Below are 21,551 nucleotides of genomic sequence, written 5' to 3'. Positions count from 1 at the left end.
TCATGAAGATATATTCATAAATGTGACCTCTAGAGTGTTAACAAGCTTTTCCATTGATTTGACCTGGTGACCTAGTTTTTCACCCAAGATGACCTAATATCGAACTCGTCCAAGATTTTATTGAGAGTAACATTCTGACCAAGTTTCGTTAAGATTAGGCCAAAATTGTGACTTTTAGAATGTTAACAAGCTTTTCCTTTGATTTGACCTGGTGACCTAGTTTTTGATCCCAGATGACCCAATATCGAACTCGTCCAAGATTTTATTGAGGGTAACATTCTGACAAAGTTTCATTAAGATTGGGCGAAAAATGTGACCTCTAGAATGTTAACAGTCAAATTATTGACGACGAACGGACGGCGGACACAGGGCGATCACTAAAGCTCACCTTTGAGCACTTCGTGCTCAGGTGAGCTAAAAACTACAGAGATATGGTAAAAAGCATAAAAAATAAACTAATATTTCAAGGAAAGCAGGTGGTATAATTCCTGATGCTGTGAAATCATTTTTATTTGCGTAGGACGAATTTTCGCGTATTTCGTGCTAGGACCGATGCGCGAATTTAAGACTGCGCTTTTATTATTTTTGGATTTTATTTCTTCATTTCTAAAATTGAAAATGCGCGAATTAAAGCCCGAGCGAAACAGTCCTTTTTCACGTTTGCGCAAAATTTCATGCCAGCGAATTTAAATAATTTCACAGTATATTAATAATTGTGCCGGAGTTCTGAATATTGTGTCATGATGTTGAAGAACTATTTTAAGTTTGAATAAAAAGAAAAGAGAAAATGCATAAAAAATTATTAGTATTATAATTCCAAGTAGAACTGGGGCACAATTCATTAAATATTGGTGCAAGAGTTGTGGCCCTTGTGTCACATGATGAAGGCAATAAAGTGGGACAAATAATTTAGGTTTGAATCAAATTTTCCATATAGTTAGATACATTAAAATTAACTTAAAACTTATAAGTTAGAAGATGGGGCATACTTTATAAAAAAAATTTGGTGCCAGAGTTATAGACTTTGTGTCATTTGATGTGGGTAGTGATGTTGAACAAGTATTTTAAGTTTCAGTATTTTTAAGAGTTTCAAGTTTTAACAAATTCATTTTGTAGTAACAGAGATAGAGAAAAAGTGTACCACAACTTTTAACTGAACATCTCAATATAAAGGGGGACAATTCATCAAATATCAGTGCGTTATGGCTCTTGTCATAAGTTAGTTTAAACATATTTTTATACAGAAAAGCATGAAATGTTTATAATACAACATTTCAGGAATTGGACAGAAAGCTATATTAGCTTACAGTTGTCCTCTCCTTATCACAAGTTGTGTCACATGATGTAGACAATAATGAGGAATAACAATTACAAGTTTGAAACAAATCCATCAAGTAAAGTGCATCAAAACTTTACTCGAGGTGTTGATGTGGACAGAAATGCCAGGACAATTAGATTTAAATGCTCTCCATTTATTTTGTGAAGTCTCAAACTTAGAACATAATCAGTGTCTACATTATCGTTTGTTTGTTCTTTGAAAAAGGCTTAAATATTACTGACATGATATGATTATTGCATAATAAACAGTTTGAAATGCTCATGTTCTGGCAAAAAAAAGAAACGACAGTTATCCAAGGCAAAGCAAAGTCCTTGATTCATCAAGTTTTATGATGTCTTTATATTATTGGATGGGTTAACACCAAACCCTACAGGAGTGGTCATTGCCAAACTTGTGCATATTGCCATTGTTCAATGATTTTTAACAGTGTTATGGCCCTTGATTCTTCAAATTTTATGGTGTTTTAGCCACTTCTCAAATATATCATAGAGCAGATTTCCAGTAAACCCTACAGAAGTGATCAGTGCCAATCCTAGTACTACATGTAACATATCATCGGCATGTACCAGTTCAGTGATTTTCAGCAGCGTTATAGCCCTTGATTTATTGTAGGCAAGTGCTCTGATACCACTAAGATAAATTACACCAATTTGAAACTTCACAAAAGTGATCATTGCCGAGCCCAGTTGTGCATATCATGGGCATGTTTCAGTGCAGTGTTTTTCAGCAGAGTTATGGTCCTTGATTCATCAAATTTAATGATGTTTAACCTGTTCTCTTATATAATAGGGCAGATTTCCACCAAACATCACAAGAGTTATCAGTGCTAAGCCTACTTATACATATCACCGGAATGTTCTGGTTCAATTATTTTCAGCAGAGTTATGGCCCTTAATTTGTCATATTTAATTCACTGTGTTAACACTATTTGCTGTATACAGTTAAGCTGAATTTTACCAAACCTCTCAAGTGATTAGTATGAAGCATAGTTGTGCATATTATCATCCTGTTCTGATTAAATGATTTCAGACAGCAGAGTCATGACCCTTGATTTGTCAAATTCTGTGGTCTGTGTTACTTCATGTTACACCAAGCTACACAGGATTTAGCACTACCATGCCTAGTTGTGTACATTGTTGGAAATGTAATGGTTCAGTGTTTTCCCCTGGATTTACGACCCTTAATATGTGGCAGTTTACATTTACTGCATGGTTATTGGTGGGAAACATGCGGTTTTTTGTGAAAAAGAATCTCTAGTTTATGTTAACATAGTCCTGACAACCGTAATAACAAAATATCTATGTACTGTTAGAAGACAGAGATTTATAGCTAGAAGGCCCATGATGAAACAAAAAATATAGTTATGTTATTTTTTGGTAAAATGATTTCAGACTGTCTGCAAATATTCAAGTTAGTTATATGCATATTAACTTGTCATGACATGAAAAATACAAGCATTAGACTGTCATACAGCTTTCATGATGTTCTTGACGTCACACCTTTGAACGTGTTCAGTGACTGATTGACTGACCTAAAACCTTTGTAACTCTTTATGTACTAAAGATAGTTTTGACTTTGTCAAATTTTCAGATTTGAAAGTTTACAGAATGTTCTTTTGTTGAATCAAAAGTCAATTTGAAAACTTTTCAGAAAAAGGACTCACAAACCATTAAATAGTGCATAGCCTTTATCTATATTATGGTAGAATAACAGTATTATTTTATTTTTTCTAATGTGTTTCTTTCCTAATGAATTTTGCTTGGTTATAAATAGAATGCTGTGTATGTGCATTTGTGAAATGTATAAAATTATATCATGGCGTTATTTGTTAACTCTGCATTACTTCAGAAATACACATTTGCAAAAGCATATCTCTGTGTAGTATCTAGTTTGAAGCATAAAACGCTACAGACGCGTTTGATTGTCGTTGAGATTTAATCAACATGATTCTACATTGATCAGTGACTTGCCTTCAAGGTACCTATCCCTCAACCGCATTAATGTCCGGACACTATAGCCTTGCAGCCAGATCTGTAGATTTTTGATCAGGCGTCACAATCCATGCAGCCTGATCAAGATCTACACTATTCGCTATTCAGCCAGTATCTTTTTGGTAATCAACCTTTTTAACAATCAATGGTACTGTCCAGATTGAAATACGGACAAGTTTATTATAGAAATTTAGTAGGGTAAGGGTTAAGCAGATTCTGTTGTAGTAAAACTGAATGAATTTATGGAAATGTATGATAAATTATCTGATCAAGAACATAACCATCTCACTTTTCTGCAGTAAAAAGGTAGAACTGAAAAAGAAAAGTGGAATATGGTACTTTTTAATAAAATTGTTCTGACATGTCGTTACCACAGTTATGAAAATTGCACAAGCACCAGTAAAAATTATTTTTTTTTATGAATGTCACAGAAATGCGATAACTTTAAAAGGATTTTAATTTTTTAACAGTTTCACTGCCGCTTCAGCTCATACAGTCATATTAGATCTGACTGCCCAGGGTGCAGATGCTCGTCTGATTTTTTTTGTCTCTGTATAATAGAAGAATTGTCCTACCCATGTGCTCTTATGATATTTTCTAAGTCCAAAAGAGGCCAGAATTCTTGCAAAAAGCAGGATGGGATCATATTTCTTGCTTTACAGGATCAGCTATTGATGGTGAACAAGTGTTGCAAGTTTTAAAACAATAGCTTTGATAGTTTAGGAGAAAAGTTGACCTAAACATAAAACTTTACCAAGAAATCTGATATTTTCTAAGTCCAAAAGGGGCCATAATTCTTGCAAAAAAGCAGGATGGAGTTATGTTTCTTGCTGTACTGAGTCAGCTAATGATGGTGAACAAGTGTTCCAAGTTTTAAAGCAATAGCTTGGATAGTTTAGGAGAAAAGCTGATCTAAACATAAAAGTTAACCTGGCAACGCCGACACTAATGCCGATCAAGTGATGACAATAACTCATCATTCTTTTTCAAAAAATCAGATGAACTAAAACCTATGTATGTGTCATGCATTATTTGTTATATCATATTACCCTGTATCCCAAGAAATGACTGGAAGAGCAACAGGTAGAGTAAACTCCTGAAAAGAAAACGTTTTGTTTTTTTTTATCTACACACAAGAAGAATCCTCAGCATGACGATATGACAGACAGTCATGTATCTAAGTTATTTGTCTTCCACCTTAAATTCATGCTGGGAAGTTGCCACTTACATGTGGAGAACTGTCAGAACTGGTGCAGAAACCAGAACCTGCTTATATAAATTGACCACCGAGACTTAACTCTGTTGTAATGTTGCTTTAAAGGTAGTTCTGCATACATTTTGTTGTATTTGATGAACCGGAAGTACGGTATTGGCATAACTTCATTAATCCAGTTAATATAGAATAAAGCCTGAATTCAGCATACGTCAAAGAAAATCATTTTATGAATAAATAGAAATCTATGAGTAAATCTATTACTACACCAACGTTACTATCTTTCTAAAGTTGAAATATGATATCAAAAGATCTGATATGTTAAATAATTTCAAATAATGTCTTAAAACCAGCTAGAAATGTGTGGATGACTTTACTCATGGGCAAATATCTCAAAAACAAACACACAGACCTATACATTTTATTTCAACATATTATAGGCCATATGCTTATTAACCACTGTGAGACGTTTAATTAAAATCTATATTGTGGAAAAATTCCTATTCGTGAAAATGTTATGAAGATTGTGACTTTCCCATAGACTCATATTATAAAAACTTGTGTTAGGTCCAAATTTTTCAAATCAGTCTAGCAAAAAATCAAGCACACATGTCTTTTTTATTTGCCGAATTTTTAAGTATATCCTGAAATTTTGAAAAATCAGGGTTTAAACAAATTTTACATTGCATGTAGAAAATTTGTTGACTTGAACATGCAGAACTACCATATTCACAAGTTTTGAAAAATCAGGGTTTAAACAAATGCAGCATTGTAGAATTATTTTTACCCAAACATGCTGAACTACCTTAAGTTTTGCACATTAAGGTCAATTTTTTTTTTACAATATAGAATTTGTTTGAACCCTGATTTTTCAAAACATCAGATTATTCTTAGAAAATTTGGCAAATAAAAAAGATACGGTCTTTGTACTTGACCTTCTGTTAGACTGATCTGAAAAATTTAGATCTTACAGAGATTTTCATAATGGGAATCTATAGGAAAATCACAATTTTGATGGCATTTCTGGGAAAAGAAGAAATTTTTTCAACAAAACAGTTTTTAATGAAACTTCTCACAGTCATAAATAAATATCAGTCTTTACAATGGTGAAACTAGAGCTGCTTTTGAGAAAAGCACATGTCTCCAACAACTGCCTAATCATCTGAATAGCTGTATATAAGTCAACCATTCACCAAGACCTCAGCTGCCTAATCATCTGACATGATTAGGTCTTGGGGCATAAATGACTCATATACTACTATTCACATGATAAGTAGTATATGAGTCATTTATGCCCCAAGATCTGAGCGATTTTCGGTAATTCAAGGGCCATAATTCTGAAGTGCCTGGGCTGATTTGGCTAGTTATCGAACTTGGCCGAGGTCTTATGGTCAAAAACATTTTATTCAAGTTGGTGAAGATTGGTTAAGAAATGTTTGACTTAGAGCGCAGACAAGATAACAACATTGCTGTTTACTTACTGATCGCCATTAATTCATAAAATGATTTTTGTTTCCGTATCCAGAGTCCTGACTACTTTATCCCAATAAATGATGTTATTCCATTATTTTCGGTTTATCAGACCTACCTTAACACATATCACACATATGAGAAAACCAACATGGTGCTTTGTGACCAGCCTTTGCATCCGCGCAGTCTGGTCAGGATCCATGCTGTTCGCTTTCAAAACCTATTGCAATTAGAGGAACTTTTAGCGAACAGCATTGATCCTGACCAGACTGCGCAGATGCGCAGGCTGGTCTGGATCCATGCTGGTCGCAAATGCACTATGTTGGTTTTCTCATGGCGCAGCTCATATAATTACACTAAATAATGGGACAGAAGCAACTGAAGTACAATGTTCAAATAAGATTTATTAGATTTAACAATACAGTGCAATTATATCAGAATGGTGTCATGCAAAAATATTTTTTATAGATCAGAAAACATGAAAATATGCAAATGAGGTATAATATATAAAAATATAAACTTGAATTTATTGCAACACATTTCTCCTAATTCAAAATCATAATTCTTACACACTGTGTAAACAATAACCATGGCATAAAAATACAGCACTATTATCCTTTGAAAAAGCATAAACACATAAACATCTCACATAGCTGAACAAAATGGATAAGCATTACATAAAAAATAATTCTACAAGCATTTATAAAAAAAACATTTAGCGGTATAAATAAATAATTTATAAATAATATTCAATCCTTAATTTAATTACCATTACCCAGAACAAATCACACTTTTGTTTTATCACACATTTATATAGTGAGGACATAGATCTATGTTGCATTTATTTAAGGTCCATGATTCCAATAAGGCTCCCAAAGTGAAAAAAAAGTCAAACCTAAAAATGGTCTCTGAATTTAGGATAAAAAAGTCTTCCTCTATTCTGACAACAGCAATATTACTGTTGCTGCAAAGGTTTTTGTTTCCTACATACACTGACCCCATTAAAATAAGTAATTCCCCAGCTCAAAAAGTATTCTGACAAAAGAAGTTTTCTAAAAATTAAAATAATATACATACATGTATTACATATTTAAGCTTATACCAACAATGCATAATACCAGAAACACAAGGCAGTGTGTTCAGGTCAGTCATTACTGACTGAACCAAATTCTTCTAAAATGTATCATTTTTAAACAAGAGGGACGTGACAACCCTAGATTGCTCACCTAAGTTTTGGTAAAGGGTCATGCAAGAAAAATATCTGTGAAATTATTTTGAAATTTGGCTAGCAGTTTCAAAGAAGATGATTTTCAAAGTTTTCTATAAATCCATATAAGGAAAACTAGTTCTGCCTATGGCAGGTATGTTTTTCATGGGGGAGACATTTTGGAAAATGGTTACTTAAGGAACACTGCTGTGAAACTATGCTCATAGTTTCAGAGAAGATTTTCAAAATTTTCCATGCAGTCATACTGGGAAGAGCCCCAATCCCTGGTGGCCATATTTTTAACAAATCAAGAAGATTTTAAGGAATTTGGTAGAGTGTCATCCAAGAAACATTCCTGTGAAATTATTTCTAAATCCAGCATGCAGTTTCTTAGAAAATAATTTTGAAAGTTTTTCCTTTAATTGCCATGGCAACAAGAATTCTGCATGAATGACCTTGCTTAGGAGGAATCTGAAAGTAGATCACCCAAGAAACAGTCTTATTAAGTTTGATTGAATAGGCAAGGTGGTTTAGGAGGAAATGCTTTTTTAAAAATATGGATGGCAGGCAGACAAATGATGGACATTCAATGAGCCTAAAATCTCACCATATGCAAAAAGTGCTCATATAATACTTACAATATCGGGTAAATTTACAAATTCCATGATAATCAGTCCCTCACTAATAATAATGCCACAGTTTATTTACAATGTGAGAATATATGTAATTATCATAGAACAATTAGACATCTGTCAGCGCATATTATACTAAACCTATAATTTTGTTAAAATAATGATCACAGATGGGCACATTGACTCTCATATTTTACATACAATTCATATAATCACAAACAAAATTTGAAACAAATGATATGGATTTATTGATCTCCATAGCTCCTTTATATTTTACCCCATACCTGCTAGATTTCTATAATGAACTTGTCCATCTTTCAATTTGGACAGTACCATTAACTGTTAAAAGGGGTGCTTACCAAAAAGATATTGACCAAATGGCAAACAATGCAGATAATGATCAGACTGAACGGATGTGCAGGCTGATCAAGATCTACACTGGTCGCAAAGGCAGAATCAATCATGTTGAACATGATAAGGGTTAACCTTTAACCTGCTGGCTGCAAGTGATTCTGCCTTTGCGACCAGTGCATAACAAGATCAGCCTGCACATCCATCCATGCAGGCTGGTAAATGTCTGCACTGTTCACTGTTAAGTCAGTAAATTTTCATTGAGCACCCCTTCGAATAATAAATGGTATTGCCCAAATAGAATGATGGACCAGTCCATTCTTGAAATTTAGAAGGCTAATAGTTTGACCTGTGAAAGCCGGACAAGATTTTTCTATTTTTAGCTCTGGAGCCATTTTGTGCAGCTAAGCAGAATGTGTCAGCGATATGCACAACTAGGGTTGGTACTGATCACATCTATGAAGTTTCGATGAAATCCAGCCAGCAGTTTGACCTGTGAAAGCCGGACAAGATTTTTCTATTTTTTAGCTCTGGCTGCCATTTTGTGCAGTGAAGCGGAACATGCCATCGATATACACAATTAGGGTTGGTACTGACCACTCCTGTGGAGTTCTGTTGAAATCCAGCTAGCAGTTTGACCTGTGAAAGCTGGACAAGATTTTTCTATTTTTAGCTCTAGTGGCCATTTTGTGCAGCGAAGTGGAACATGCCAGCGATATGCATAACTAGGGTTGGTACTGATCACTCCTCTGAAAGTCCATTGAAATCAAGCCAGCTGTTTGACCTGTGAAAGCCAGACAAGATTTTTCTAATTTAAGCTCTGCTGGCCATTTTGTGCAGCAAAGCAGAACATGCCAGCGATATGCACAATAAAGGTTTGGTACTGATCACTCCTGTGAAGTTTCGTTGAAATCCTGCCAGCAGTTTGACCTGTAAAAGCCAGACAAGATTTTTCTATTTTTAGCTCTGGCAGCCATTTTGTGCAGCAAATTGGAACGTGCCAGCAATATGCACAACTAGGGTTGGTACTGATCACTCCTGTGAAGTTTTGTCAAAATCCGTCGAGCAGTTTTACCTGTTAAAGCCAGACAAGCTTAATGCAGACAGACAGACGGCAAAGGCAAAACCAATATGTCTCCCCCATTCTATGGGAGAGACATAATTCATTAACATCAGAAGCCTAATTTTGAGAATGTTAAGGTTTCAAGTCATTCACTTGCACATCTCTACAAAATTTAGCAGAAATATTAATAGGGGCAAGATTCACAGTTTTACCAGGTTTTAGTAAAAACAGAATTATGGGTATAGGAAAAAGTTCCAAGTCCAGATTCTAGGCTAAAAACATAAATAAACACTCATTTACAATTAAAGTACTCTAGCTAAAAACAAAAAAAAACAACAAGGAGCTGCGTTCAATAAACGCTTGATGCCCCCGGTGGTTGACACAAAGCAACCAAAGTCCAAAACGAGGTCAAGGTCAAACTGAAGTCAGGTGATGTTTGAAGATGAGGAATACTCACAGGTTACATCTGTATTAGAAATGAATTCATTCTTGTAAGCGGTACTGATGCTAGACGAAATGGTCCCATTTGGTTAACCAAGAGATGGCCCATATAAAGCAACCTAAGTCCAAAATGAGGTCAAGGTCAACGTCAAACTGAGGTCAGGCGATGTTTGAAAATGAGGAATGGTCACAGGTTACATCTGTATTAGTATCAATTCATTCTTGTAAGCGGTATTGATGCTAGACGAAACGGTCACATTTGGTTAACCAAGATGGCCCATATAAAGCAATCTAAGTCCAAAATGAGGTCAAGGTCAAACTGAGGTCAGGTGTTGTCCGAAGATGAGGAATGGTCTCAGGTTACATCTGCATTAGTATCAAGTCATTCTAGTAAAGGGTATTGATGCTAGACAAAACGGTCCATTTGGTTAACCTCGTACGGATGGACGAACAGATGGACGGACAGGACAATCACTATATATGCCTCCCACATCAGTAGATGCTGGGGGCATAAAAATCAGAAAATATGGAGATCTGCAGTGTTTAACAAAACATAAAGAAAATGAAACTTATACAATTTGCTTACTTCCAGGTAGTTTTGTTTGAGCAATGTATTATGATACTTATCGAAAAAATGATTTAAACAATAAACCTTCTACACAATATATTTAGGGAATCCATGGCAACTAACTAACAAAATAATGAGGAAACGTCTAAATATTCCTTTAGTAACTTTATTTAGAGTGTCATCCTTGAAAAAGAGTATTGTTTTTCATTTAATTTCTTTCCTTGTCATATCATGTAGCTTTCCATAACAACTTAAAATAAACAAGAGGGTCGTGATTGCCCTTGGTTGCTCACCTGACTTAAATGGGTACATGCTGTCTATACCAGGTAGTCTAATCAGTGGTTTTAACATACAATGTGTTAAAGGCAAACATTCATGATTTTTTAACATTTCAGACTGTAACAGTATGCAGCATATGAGACGAACCATGAGAAAACCAACATAGTGCTTTTGCGACCAGCATGGATCCAGACCAGCCTGCACATCCGCGCAGTCTGGTCAGGATCCATGCTGTTTGCTAATGGTTTCTCTAATTGAAATAGGCTTTGAAAGCGAACAGCATGGATCCTGACCAGATTGCGCAGATGTGCAGGCTGGTCTGGATCCATGCTGGTCGCAAAAGCACTATGTTTATGTAAGATTTCTCTTACCCAATTTTGACTTCAGTGGCATTATTTGGATGTACTGGTAAAGAACCACTACAAAAAGCTACAGGCCAATTATCTAAGTTCAGAACGTTATTGTTTTTTATACAAGAAGATTTTTAATGAATTCCTGTATAAGTCGATGTGAAATCCAATTTTCAAGCAAACTGAAATAAGGTCATTTGAAAGCACTATATATATTTTCATGTTACGTCATAAGATGTTGTGTTACAGTTATATATTGATCTTAGCTGAGTCTTTATTCAAATGTCTGTATTTCTATTTTTGACTTTGTTCTAGCCATTTATTGCAAATATTAATGACTGCTGTCTGCCCGATACTTTTGGCAGCACGTAAAATTCTGCGTACATCATCAACTCTGTTCTCCTTAACTGCAATGAGGTATGCCGACCTTAGCTTCCCACAAAGTATATATGCATTTATCTGAAATTGCAAGAAGAAAGGGTGAAAGGTGTGAATCCATATACACATGCCTATTACACAGATAGCCAAGACTTTATTCTGAAATGTTTAGTTCCTTTCAAAGCATGGAGATGATGGACTATAGGTAGTTCTAATTCTTAGTTCCATTTCCTGTCATACATGCTGACCAGGATCTTGCAGAAAAAGTGTTCCCATTGAATATCACAGTGTTATATATAGGTAGAACACTATTCTGACAACGTCAATTATTGGTAAATCTAAGCTAATAAAATTATCAATAAATAGGAGGACTAATAAACTTAACTAGAAAATTTAACATCCAAATTCAGGGCATGCCTCTTTCTCTTTTTTATCCAAGAGCAATAATAATCGGAGTAATAGAATTATCTGTTGGTGCAGAGATTTTTGTCCGAAAAAAAGGTCTACATATGGGTAAGGTTGACTCCCCAAGGCACCCGTGGTATAAAATGCAGTGGAAACAGAGTAAAATTTCAACCTTCATTATGCCTTACTCAGGCACAATCAGTGTGAACTTTCTATTCTATCAAAGCAATATAAATTCAGTACATTCTCTGTTAATGTTGAACCCTCTGAAGGGCAAAAACCTATCTAGCAAGACAGGTACTTTCTTTTCCACTAGACAGGTATTAAGTATACAAATCTTTCTTGAGCAATAACCCCTGTTCAATCATTTCTACTGTAATAAACATATTTCAACCTTTCTGTCAGACTTCTGAGCTTTTGAAATCTATAAAGATTATATACATACCTTGTTAGCATCTTTTCTCAGCATTTTGATGATGTTTTCAGCTTCTTTGGCCTGAAATACATCCAACACTTGTTACTTTATTTAATTAAAAAAAGCCTGTGGTTTCAGCTACTCAGTCATAGTAAGTTACAGCTGTTCAATCATGGTTAGCTGCAGCTGCTCAATCAAAGTCTATTACAGCTGCTTAATCACTGTAAATTACAGCTGTTCAATCATGGTTAGCTACAGCTGCTCAATCACTGTAAGTTACAGCTGTTCAATCTTGGTATGTAACAACTGTCCAATAACAGTAAGTTAAAGCTACTCAAACAGTAAGTTACAGCTACTTTATCAAAGCAATTTACAGCTGCTCAATCACAGTAAGTTACAGCTGCTCAATCATAGTGCATTTCAGCTGCTCAATTATAGTAAGTTACAGCTGCTCAATCACATAAGTTACAGCTGCTCAATCATAGTAAGTTACAACTGCTCAATCACATAAGTTACAGCTGCGCAATAACAGTAATTTTTGGCTGCAAGATCAAAATATGTTATAGCTGCTCAATCACAGTAAGTCGATCAAAGTAAGTTACAGCTGTTCAGTCATAATAATTTACAGTTGTTCAATTATAGTAAATTACAGCTGTCTGATCAAAGTATGTTACAGTTGCTCAATCACAGTAAGTTACAGATGCTCAATCAAAGTAAGTTACAGCTGTTCAATCACAGTAAGTTACAGCTGCTCAATCAAAGTAAGTTACAGCTGTTCAATCACAGTAACAACTGTAAGTTACAACTGTTCAATCACAGTAGTTTACAGCTTCTCAATCATAGTAAGTATCATAGTAAGTAACAGCTGCTCAATCACAGTAATTTTTGGCTGCAAAAGCAATGTATGTTACAGCTGCTCAATCAGGGAAATTTACAGCTGCTCAATCACATAAGTTACAGCTGTACAATCATAGTAAGTTACAGCTGTTCAGTCACAGTAAGTAACTGCTTCTCAGTCATAGTAAGTAACAGGTGATCCATCACAATTAGTTACAGCTGTAAGTAACAGCTAATCAATGGCAGTAAGTCACAGCTGTAAGTTACACCTACACAATCATATTAAGTTACAGCTGCTCAGTCACAGTCTAGATACAGTTTTTCAATTACAATAAATTGCAGTTACTATTCACAGTTCAACAGAGTTTGGTGCAAAATGAATCTTAAAAAATAAGAACACCAATACTATGTAACTGAGAAAATCATTCAGCCAGCTGACTCATTTCATCATCATCATCAGTCCATTTCAACAACTTGTTGCAAAAGTAGAGTAACTACATTCACATAAAAACATTTATCTACTTTTTGTGAATTATGTCAAGTGACAAATATGTCTCCCCCAACACTTCAAATTTCAATATTTAAGTATTTGACCCAAAGATATTTTTTTCTTATTTGAGGTGGGGTGGAGGGTATCATTATAAACTAAACAAAGCTTTAAAAAATGTAAACACGTCACTTTAAACAGCAGTTTAAACATGTTTTTTTAGCATTTAACCAGCTTAGCATCAAGTGCCCACATTCTTCAGCAGTTTTCTTAACAAATAAACTAACATAAACACTGACAGTAGAATCCCTACACGTGCATAAACTGAAATAAGAGGACCTCTAAAGAAGCTTACCATTCTATGGACTGCATGAAATTAGTGCCAAATGAAGACAAAGTTTCTTACTGGGTTAAGGGCAATGCAATGAGAAAGGAAAATATTCTTACATTATTGAAATCTTTTTAGTGGAACTCCATAAAACTTGCTTTAAAATACCAAATGTGTCTTTCAGCAACAGTCTCTATTTAATGTCTAGTATTAACACAAGGACCTATCTTTATATTTTCAAACTGCACCACCCATCCATAGACAGCAAATATATCGTTGTACATTAGTAATTTTACGTGTGACCTTGACCTCTGAGCTAGAGGTCAAAGTTTTGATGTGACAAGTCTTATTGTGGTCAAAATTTGTGCTGATTTATATGAATATCCATCCATATGCTAGTATGAAAGGCTACTACTAAAACTATCTGATTTAAAAAATCTCTTTCTTGTTTTAACCTTCAAAGTAAGAGTACTGAATTTCTCATTTATAATCGACCACCTGGGATTTTGTAACAGTCATATAGAAAACATAGATTTTCTCTTTGGAGAACAAAATCCATTATCTAGTATAAAATAAAGCCCTATAAACTATCTCATTGCGGTTTGTAATTTCCATCTGAGATTTTTTGTCGTATGACTGTGTTAATGTAACATTTCTTCTTTAAGATCAATAGTAGGTCTTAAGATTCCCTGACTGTACTCTCTAATTATTCCAGGTAAACTTTAATATCTCATCATTTATCATTTTTTTCATCTCTGTTAAATTCTTTGTTCAACAAAATTTCAGTGATATAAAGGAGGTCAAATTACGTCAGAGGCAGTCCTAGAATAACATGTTTACCACAAGAAAATGACATTTTCACTGCAAGAATCAGATGAGACTGAATGAGTTCATATATATTTTCTATTGTCTAATGGTCACAGCACTCAAGGAGAAACCTACGACTTCTAGATAAGTACTTTCATGTTCTCCTTATGGAACTAAACAATCTGCCTGAACTAACCAGCTCCCCAGAACAAGATAGCTTGCCTGAACTAACTGGCTAGCCTGAACTATCCAGTCTGCACGAAATCACCGGCCTGAAATGACCAATCTGCCTGTAGTAACCAGTCTGCCTGAAATAACCAGTCTGCCTGAAATGACCAATCTGCCTGTAGTAACCAGTCTGCCTGAAATAAGGAGTCTGCCTGTAGTAACCAGTCTGCCTGAAATGACCAATCTGCCTGTAGTAACCAGTCTGCCTGAAATAACCAGTCTGCCTGAAATAAGGAGTCTGCCTGTAGTAACCAGTCTGCCTGTAGTAACCAGTCTGTCTGAAATAACCAATCTGCCTGAATTGACCAGTCTGCTTGAAATAACCAATCTGCCTGAACTGACCAATCTGCCTGTAGTAACCAGCCTGTCTGAAATCACCAGCTTGCCTAAACTAACCAGTCTGCCTAAAATAACTAGTCTGCCTGAAATAACCAAACTGCCTAAACTAACTTGCTGTCTTTTACCATTATCAAAGCTGGACAATCAACTCATGACCTTTCTCCTTTATAGGATCCTATTTCTTTAATAGAAACTGTAAATATCTATTCAGAGAGGCATTACCTCACTTGGACTGTCAGCAACAACAAGGAGGCAGGCTCCCAATATCTCATCCATTACATCATCTGTTGCCAGCTCTGTCTTCTCTACACATTTTAGTAATGACCTCATGTTGTCATACTGATGACCTTTAGCCATCTCCCTAGCAACATGTGTATATATACCAACTGCTCCAAGTTTGTACTCCTATAAAATAAAAACAAGAGGACCATGATGGTCCTGAATTGCTCACCTCTTCCCACATGATCCAGTTTTGAGTATGACGTCGTTTTTTCTATTATTTGACATAGTGACCTAGTTTTTGAGCTCATGTGACCCAGTTTTGAACTTGACCTAGATATTATCAAGATAAAAATTCTGACCAATTTTCATGAAGATCCATTGAAAAATATGGTCTCTAGAGAGGTCACAAGGTTTTTCTATTATTTGACCTATTGACCTAGTTTTTTAAGGCACGTGACCCAGTTTCAAACTTGACCTAGATATCATCAAGGTGAACATTCTGATCAATTTTCATGAAGATCCATTCAAGGGTATGGCCTCTAGAGAGGTCACAAGGTTTTTCTATTATTTGACCTATTGACCTAGTTTTTTAAGGCACGTGACCCAGTTTCATACTTGACCTAGATATCATCAAGGTGAACATTCTGATCAATTTTCATGAAGATCCATTCAAGGGTATGGCCTCTAGAGAGGTCACAAGGCTTTTCTATTTCAAGACCTACTGACCTAGTTTTTGATCGCAGTTGACCCAGTTTCAAACTTGACCTAGATATCATCAAGATAAACACTCAGACCAACTTTGATACAGATCCCATGAAAAATATGGCCTCTAGAGAGGTTACAAGGTTTTTTCTATTATTTGACCTACTGACCTTCTATTTGATAGCACGTACCCACTTTCAAACTTGACCTAGATATCATCAAGATGAACATTCTGACCAATTTTTATGGAGATCCATTCACAAGTATGGCCTCTAGAGAGGTCACAAGGTTTTTCTATTTTTAAACCTACTGACCTAGTTTTTGACCGCACATGACCCTGTTTCAAACTTGACCTAGATATCATCAAGATGAACATTCAGACCAACTTTCATGAAGATCCATTGAAAAAATATGGCCTTTAGAGAGGTCACAAGGTTTTTCTATTATTTGACCTACTAACCTAGTTTTTGATGGCATGTGACCCACTTTCGAACTCGACCTAGATATCATCAAGATGAACATTCAGACCTATTTTCATACAGATCCCATGGATAATATGGCCTCTAGAGAGGTCACAAGGTTTTTCTATTATTTGACCTACTGACCTAGTTTTTGACGGCACGTGACCCACTTTCAAACTTGTCCTAGATATCATCAAGATGAACATTCTGACCAATTTTCATGAAGATTTCATCAAAATATATGGCCTCTAGAGGGGTCACAAGGTTTTTCTATTTTTAGACCTACTGACCTAGTTTTTGACCGCATGTGACCCAGTTTCGAACTTGACCAAGATATCATCAAGATGAACATTCAGACCAACTTTCATACAGATCCCATGAAAAATATGGCCTTAAGAGAGGTCACAAGGTTTTTCTATTATTTGACCTACTGACCTAGTTTTTGAAGGCACGTGACCCAGTTTCGAACCTGACCTAGATATCATCAAGGTGAACGTTCTGACCAATTTCCATGAAGATCTTGTGAAATATATGGCCTCTAGAAAGGTCACAAGGTTTTTCTATTTTTAGATCTACTGACCTAGTTTTTGACCGCACCTGACCCTGTTTCAAACTTAACCTAGATATCATCAAGATGAACATTCAAACCAACTTTCATACAGATCCCATGAAAAATATGGCCTTTAGAGAGGTCACAAGGTTTTTCTATTATTTGACCTACTGATCTAGTTTTTGAAGGCACGTGACCCAGTTTCAAACTTGACCTAGATATCATCAAGATGAACGTTCTGACCAATTTTCATGAAGATCTTGTGATATATATGGCCTCTAGAGAGGTCACAAGGTTTTTCTATTTTTAGACCTACTGACCTAGTTTTTGAAGGCACGTGACCCAGTTTCGAACTTGACCTAGATATCATCAAGGTAAACATTCTGACCAATTTTCATGAAGATCCATTGAAAATTATGGCCTCTAGAGAGGTCACAAGGTTTTTCTATTTTTAGACCTACTGACCTAGTTTTTGATGGCACGTGACCCAGTTTCAAACTTGACCTAGAATTTACCAAGATGAACATTCTGACCCATTTTCATAAAGATCCCATGAAAAATGTGACCTCTAGAGATGTCACAAGGAAAAGTTTACGCACGCAAAGACGCACGCACAGATGCACGGACGACGGACGCTGCACGATCACAAAAGCTCACCTTGTCATTTCGTGACAGGTGAGCTAAAAACATAGGTTCAATGAAGGCTTGTGTAAGGGTTCACCAAATGAAGGCATGTATATGGGTTCAATGAAGGTGTGTATATATGGGTTCATTGAAGGCATGTATATAGGTTCACCGAATGTGTGTATACAGGTTCACTGAATATGAGTATACTGGTTTAATGAAGGCATGTATATGGGTTCACTGAAGGTGTGTATAACTTTTCACTGAATGTGTGTGTATAGGTTCAATAAAGGAAATGTGTTTTATTCATTAACATTAAATACAAATGTGTACCCTTTTTCCTCCATACCAGTGACATAATAAAAACTACATGTAAAATATGTAGACTGTGAATTCAGTTTGGTAAAACAATTCTGGCCTGTAACTATTGATTATATCTTTAAAAGAATCCTCTTATACCATGAAATCATTTATATTTATTGAGGACAATTTTTATAGAAAATTCAAGGTTCTGTCAGTCCACAAAATTAAATCCCAATGCACAAGTAAATTTCCCATTCATTTTATATATAAAAGAGGGAAAATCACAAATTTATATTCTCAAAAACTAGATGATATGGAAAAATCCACAAAATTTCATGCCCACAAAATTAAATAATTTTACAGTTATATAGATACCATTTTGTTAATCTGACTCTTCTTGAGATAAGAACACTTGCAGGCTTGTTCTATTAACAGATTAAGACTCTAAATCAAACAATCCATTAGCACTTACCTTGATTATTCTAACAGCATAAGTAAATGAAGTTTCAATATTGTCTCCACACATCAGAATCTGAAAACAGAAGAATTTTCACTCATAAACAATTTCTGACTGACCGTTCAGTAACCTGTATTTGACCTGCATGTTCAGGTACATGTACTTGCCAATCCCCCTAGCATGAGAGCAAACCAGTTTAAAGCAGCGGACCTGTAACATTAATTTCCATTCCATTACCAGTATTACTGTGTACTCTCTATATATGATCACAGCATTTCCCCCACTGACCAGGTATGGAAGCCCCGAAGGAATTGTGCTCACATAAACTACATTTACGGCAAAAGAATGCGGACACAGAATACAAGAATATGTGACTGCACTGAAATTGCTAATCGTCATTATGGATCCATTACCTTAGTGCAGAAAATATTCCAGTTGCAAAATTATAAGTCTTACAAGTTAAATATATTTCTGTTGGTTATTGTTTTATTCTTTCTACAAAAGTTAATAAAGTATAATAACTTTATATATGAGCTTTAATGTTTCAATTCATAAAGAAAGAATCATTTTACCAGATACACTCGAATTCTGTGTTTATATTCATATCTTAAACAATGTGATATTAAGGCTGTTTTAATGCCTTGCATTTTAATTTGATTTATCCTTTAGCCTGCTGGTGGCAAGTGGTTCTGCCTTTGTGACCAGTGCAGACCAAGATCAGCCTGCACTGTTTGCTTTTCAGTCAGTGAATTTTTCAGTGAACACCCCTTCAAATAATCAATGGTAATGCCCAAATTGAATGATGTACCAGTCCATTTTGGAAATTTATCAGGCTGAAGGTGAATCTGATCACAAAATTCTAATGAATAAATAAAAATAGTTCCAGTATCACTATCTGACAACCTCAAGGAAGTAGGTCCAGTCCCTAAAGTTGACCTTCTAGATTTTTAACACTTGTCTACTTGCCTAATATAGGGAGCTTTTAATCATGTAGATCTTATATCTAAACTTGTACTAATTTAGGCAAAGAAAAACAACAAAATTAACTACCATTATAGCCAGATCATTGCGGACCTGCTGACTTCCAAATAGGGTAGGCACCTTGGAAGATCCAACTGATGACATAGCTGCTGATGCAGACTCCCCTGCTGAACTAGTGAGACAGGCTTGAAAGAATTTTGTTATCTCTATTTGAAGAGCGATTGTTTTGATATATCTGAAATATGAAAGACAATTGATGTTTCACATAATTATGGAAAATCATTTGATTTCATGGGCAGGTAATTTTGTGGTTTTGGTCAAAATGGCAATTTCATGGTGATATAAATTTGTGCATTTAAAAGTCTGAACATAAAACGAATGGGCATTTTACTTGTTTGTTGGGATTTAATTCTGCAGATTGATTCAACCATAAAAATTAGCCCCTCATAAAAATTCTTGATTTCAGAGTATGTGGAATTTATCAAACAATTTTTTTTAACATACACACTCTCAGTAGCAAATTTACTTTCTTAAAGTACCGGTATTTACTTTAGCAGCAAACATAGAAATACGCATGAAAATTTCATAAGTTTTAAATTTCATTGCCACCTTGACCTTCAACCTACTGGACCCAAAACAAAATATACACATTGTTTTAAAGCTTAAGACCTACTAATAATCACTTACACTACCTTATTTTACATAAGTCAAGGCATTAACTCTTTGCTACAAGCATTAAATCTGAACAGAAAATTGTAAAACTTTAATGAGACAGTTCATAACCTGGACACTTCTTCAGGACTCTTGACAAGCCCTACATGGAAACATGTTCGCGCCTTCACTCATTTCCTTCCTTCCATGATCCGTTGCCTCTGAGAACTGATCAGGATGCGGCATTTCCCCAGTGGGTATGGAATCTAAATATTGCTTCAAACAAAATACACTTTTAAGCAAAATGGTCATAGTACATACTAAAAATCTGAATTCCAATCCCATATTTTCGTAAGGCAAAAAAACTGTGATTACACAATATATTTCTGTGTATGACATTTAAAGAAAAGTAAGATAATTGTTAATCTGGCTTAATGTATGTCTAAAAAAACAACCAAGTAAAGCTAATTCGTCGTTTAAATTCATCTAAATCAAGAGTGAATTAAGCAAGTTAATTTCATTTAATATTAAACTTTCCAGTTCAATCACTCCCCATCCAATCCCTTCCATCACGACACAATCCCTCCTCATTCATCAGAACAGTGATCCCTACAAAAATTCTACTGGATGGCCTAGCAATGAGTACCATCCAAAATTTGACTGAGGTTAAGGAAGGATCTGATATCATCTGATAGGAATTGAAGGTGTGTTCATTAAATGCACTACGACAACATCAAGATAGCCGTGCCATGAAAACCATAGATGCTTTGCGACCTGCACTGACCAAACCACTGCGCCTCTGAACAGTGTCTAGATCCTGCTGTATATGTTAGCAAAGCAACAGCAATTAAGAACCGTTAGCAAACAGCATGGACCCCTGATCCAGTACTGGCCGGAAGTCGCAAGGCTGGTCTGGATCCATCCTGGTCTGAAAGCCACAGTTGGATTTTTTCCATGGGTGGCTTTATATACTAGTCTTAATCAAATTACAATGATGTTTCGACTATTGACTAACTATTTGATTCATAGCAAGTCAGCTTTGTGGTATTTGAAATCGGTCATGAATGTTCGAAAAATTGGCATTTCCAAATTACCCACGACACAACATGGATTTACTGTACGTATGATTTATTAATGTGACAGAATTCAATGTTCCACTCTAAAAAGTAAAATTATGGTCTCATCAATTGTTTGCAAAATTTAAGGCAATTTTATCTAATGTATTTATATAAGAAATCATGGAATAAAAGATACTAATCTACTCATATGTTGTTGAAAGTTCTGTGAACAGGTATTTATTCTACGACAAACAAAATTAAGATTGTTGTAAAGCTCTGCTCTGTAAAAGTGTGTGAAACATGTCTTACCCTAGGAAGTCAGGAAATATATCCAACATTTTCGTAACTATGCAAAATGGTATTGAAGTATTGTAAATGACCTGTAGACTTTTCTCAATGGAAAATTAGTACTTT

The 21,551-nt window shown here is 35.3% G+C and overlaps 1 protein-coding gene across 1 annotated transcript in view; it reads right to left on the bottom strand.

Annotated features, from left to right (window-relative positions):
* Positions 1-6,404: 6,404 nt before the first annotated feature.
* The window catches only part of LOC123542085 (zinc finger FYVE domain-containing protein 26-like), a 76,871-nt gene continuing 61,724 nt past the window's right edge, over positions 6,405-21,551 (bottom strand). Inside the window, exons 38-43 of the mRNA XM_053539142.1 lie at positions 20,212-20,242; positions 19,498-19,663; positions 18,463-18,522; positions 15,351-15,533; positions 12,133-12,183; positions 6,405-11,363 (exon numbers count right to left, since the gene is read on the bottom strand). Of these exons, the coding sequence (XP_053395117.1) occupies positions 11,199-11,363; positions 12,133-12,183; positions 15,351-15,533; positions 18,463-18,522; positions 19,498-19,663; positions 20,212-20,242 (656 nt within the window). The 3' untranslated portion in view covers positions 6,405-11,198. The remainder of the gene's footprint in view (positions 11,364-12,132; positions 12,184-15,350; positions 15,534-18,462; positions 18,523-19,497; positions 19,664-20,211; positions 20,243-21,551) is intronic.

The sequence above is a fragment of the Mercenaria mercenaria genome, chromosome 1 (genome assembly GCF_021730395.1).
Source record: "Mercenaria mercenaria strain notata chromosome 1, MADL_Memer_1, whole genome shotgun sequence".
Classification (NCBI taxonomy): domain Eukaryota; kingdom Metazoa; phylum Mollusca; class Bivalvia; order Venerida; family Veneridae; genus Mercenaria; species Mercenaria mercenaria.
Note: the sequence above shows the minus strand (reverse complement) of the source record. Positions and strands in the feature narration are given on the sequence as shown.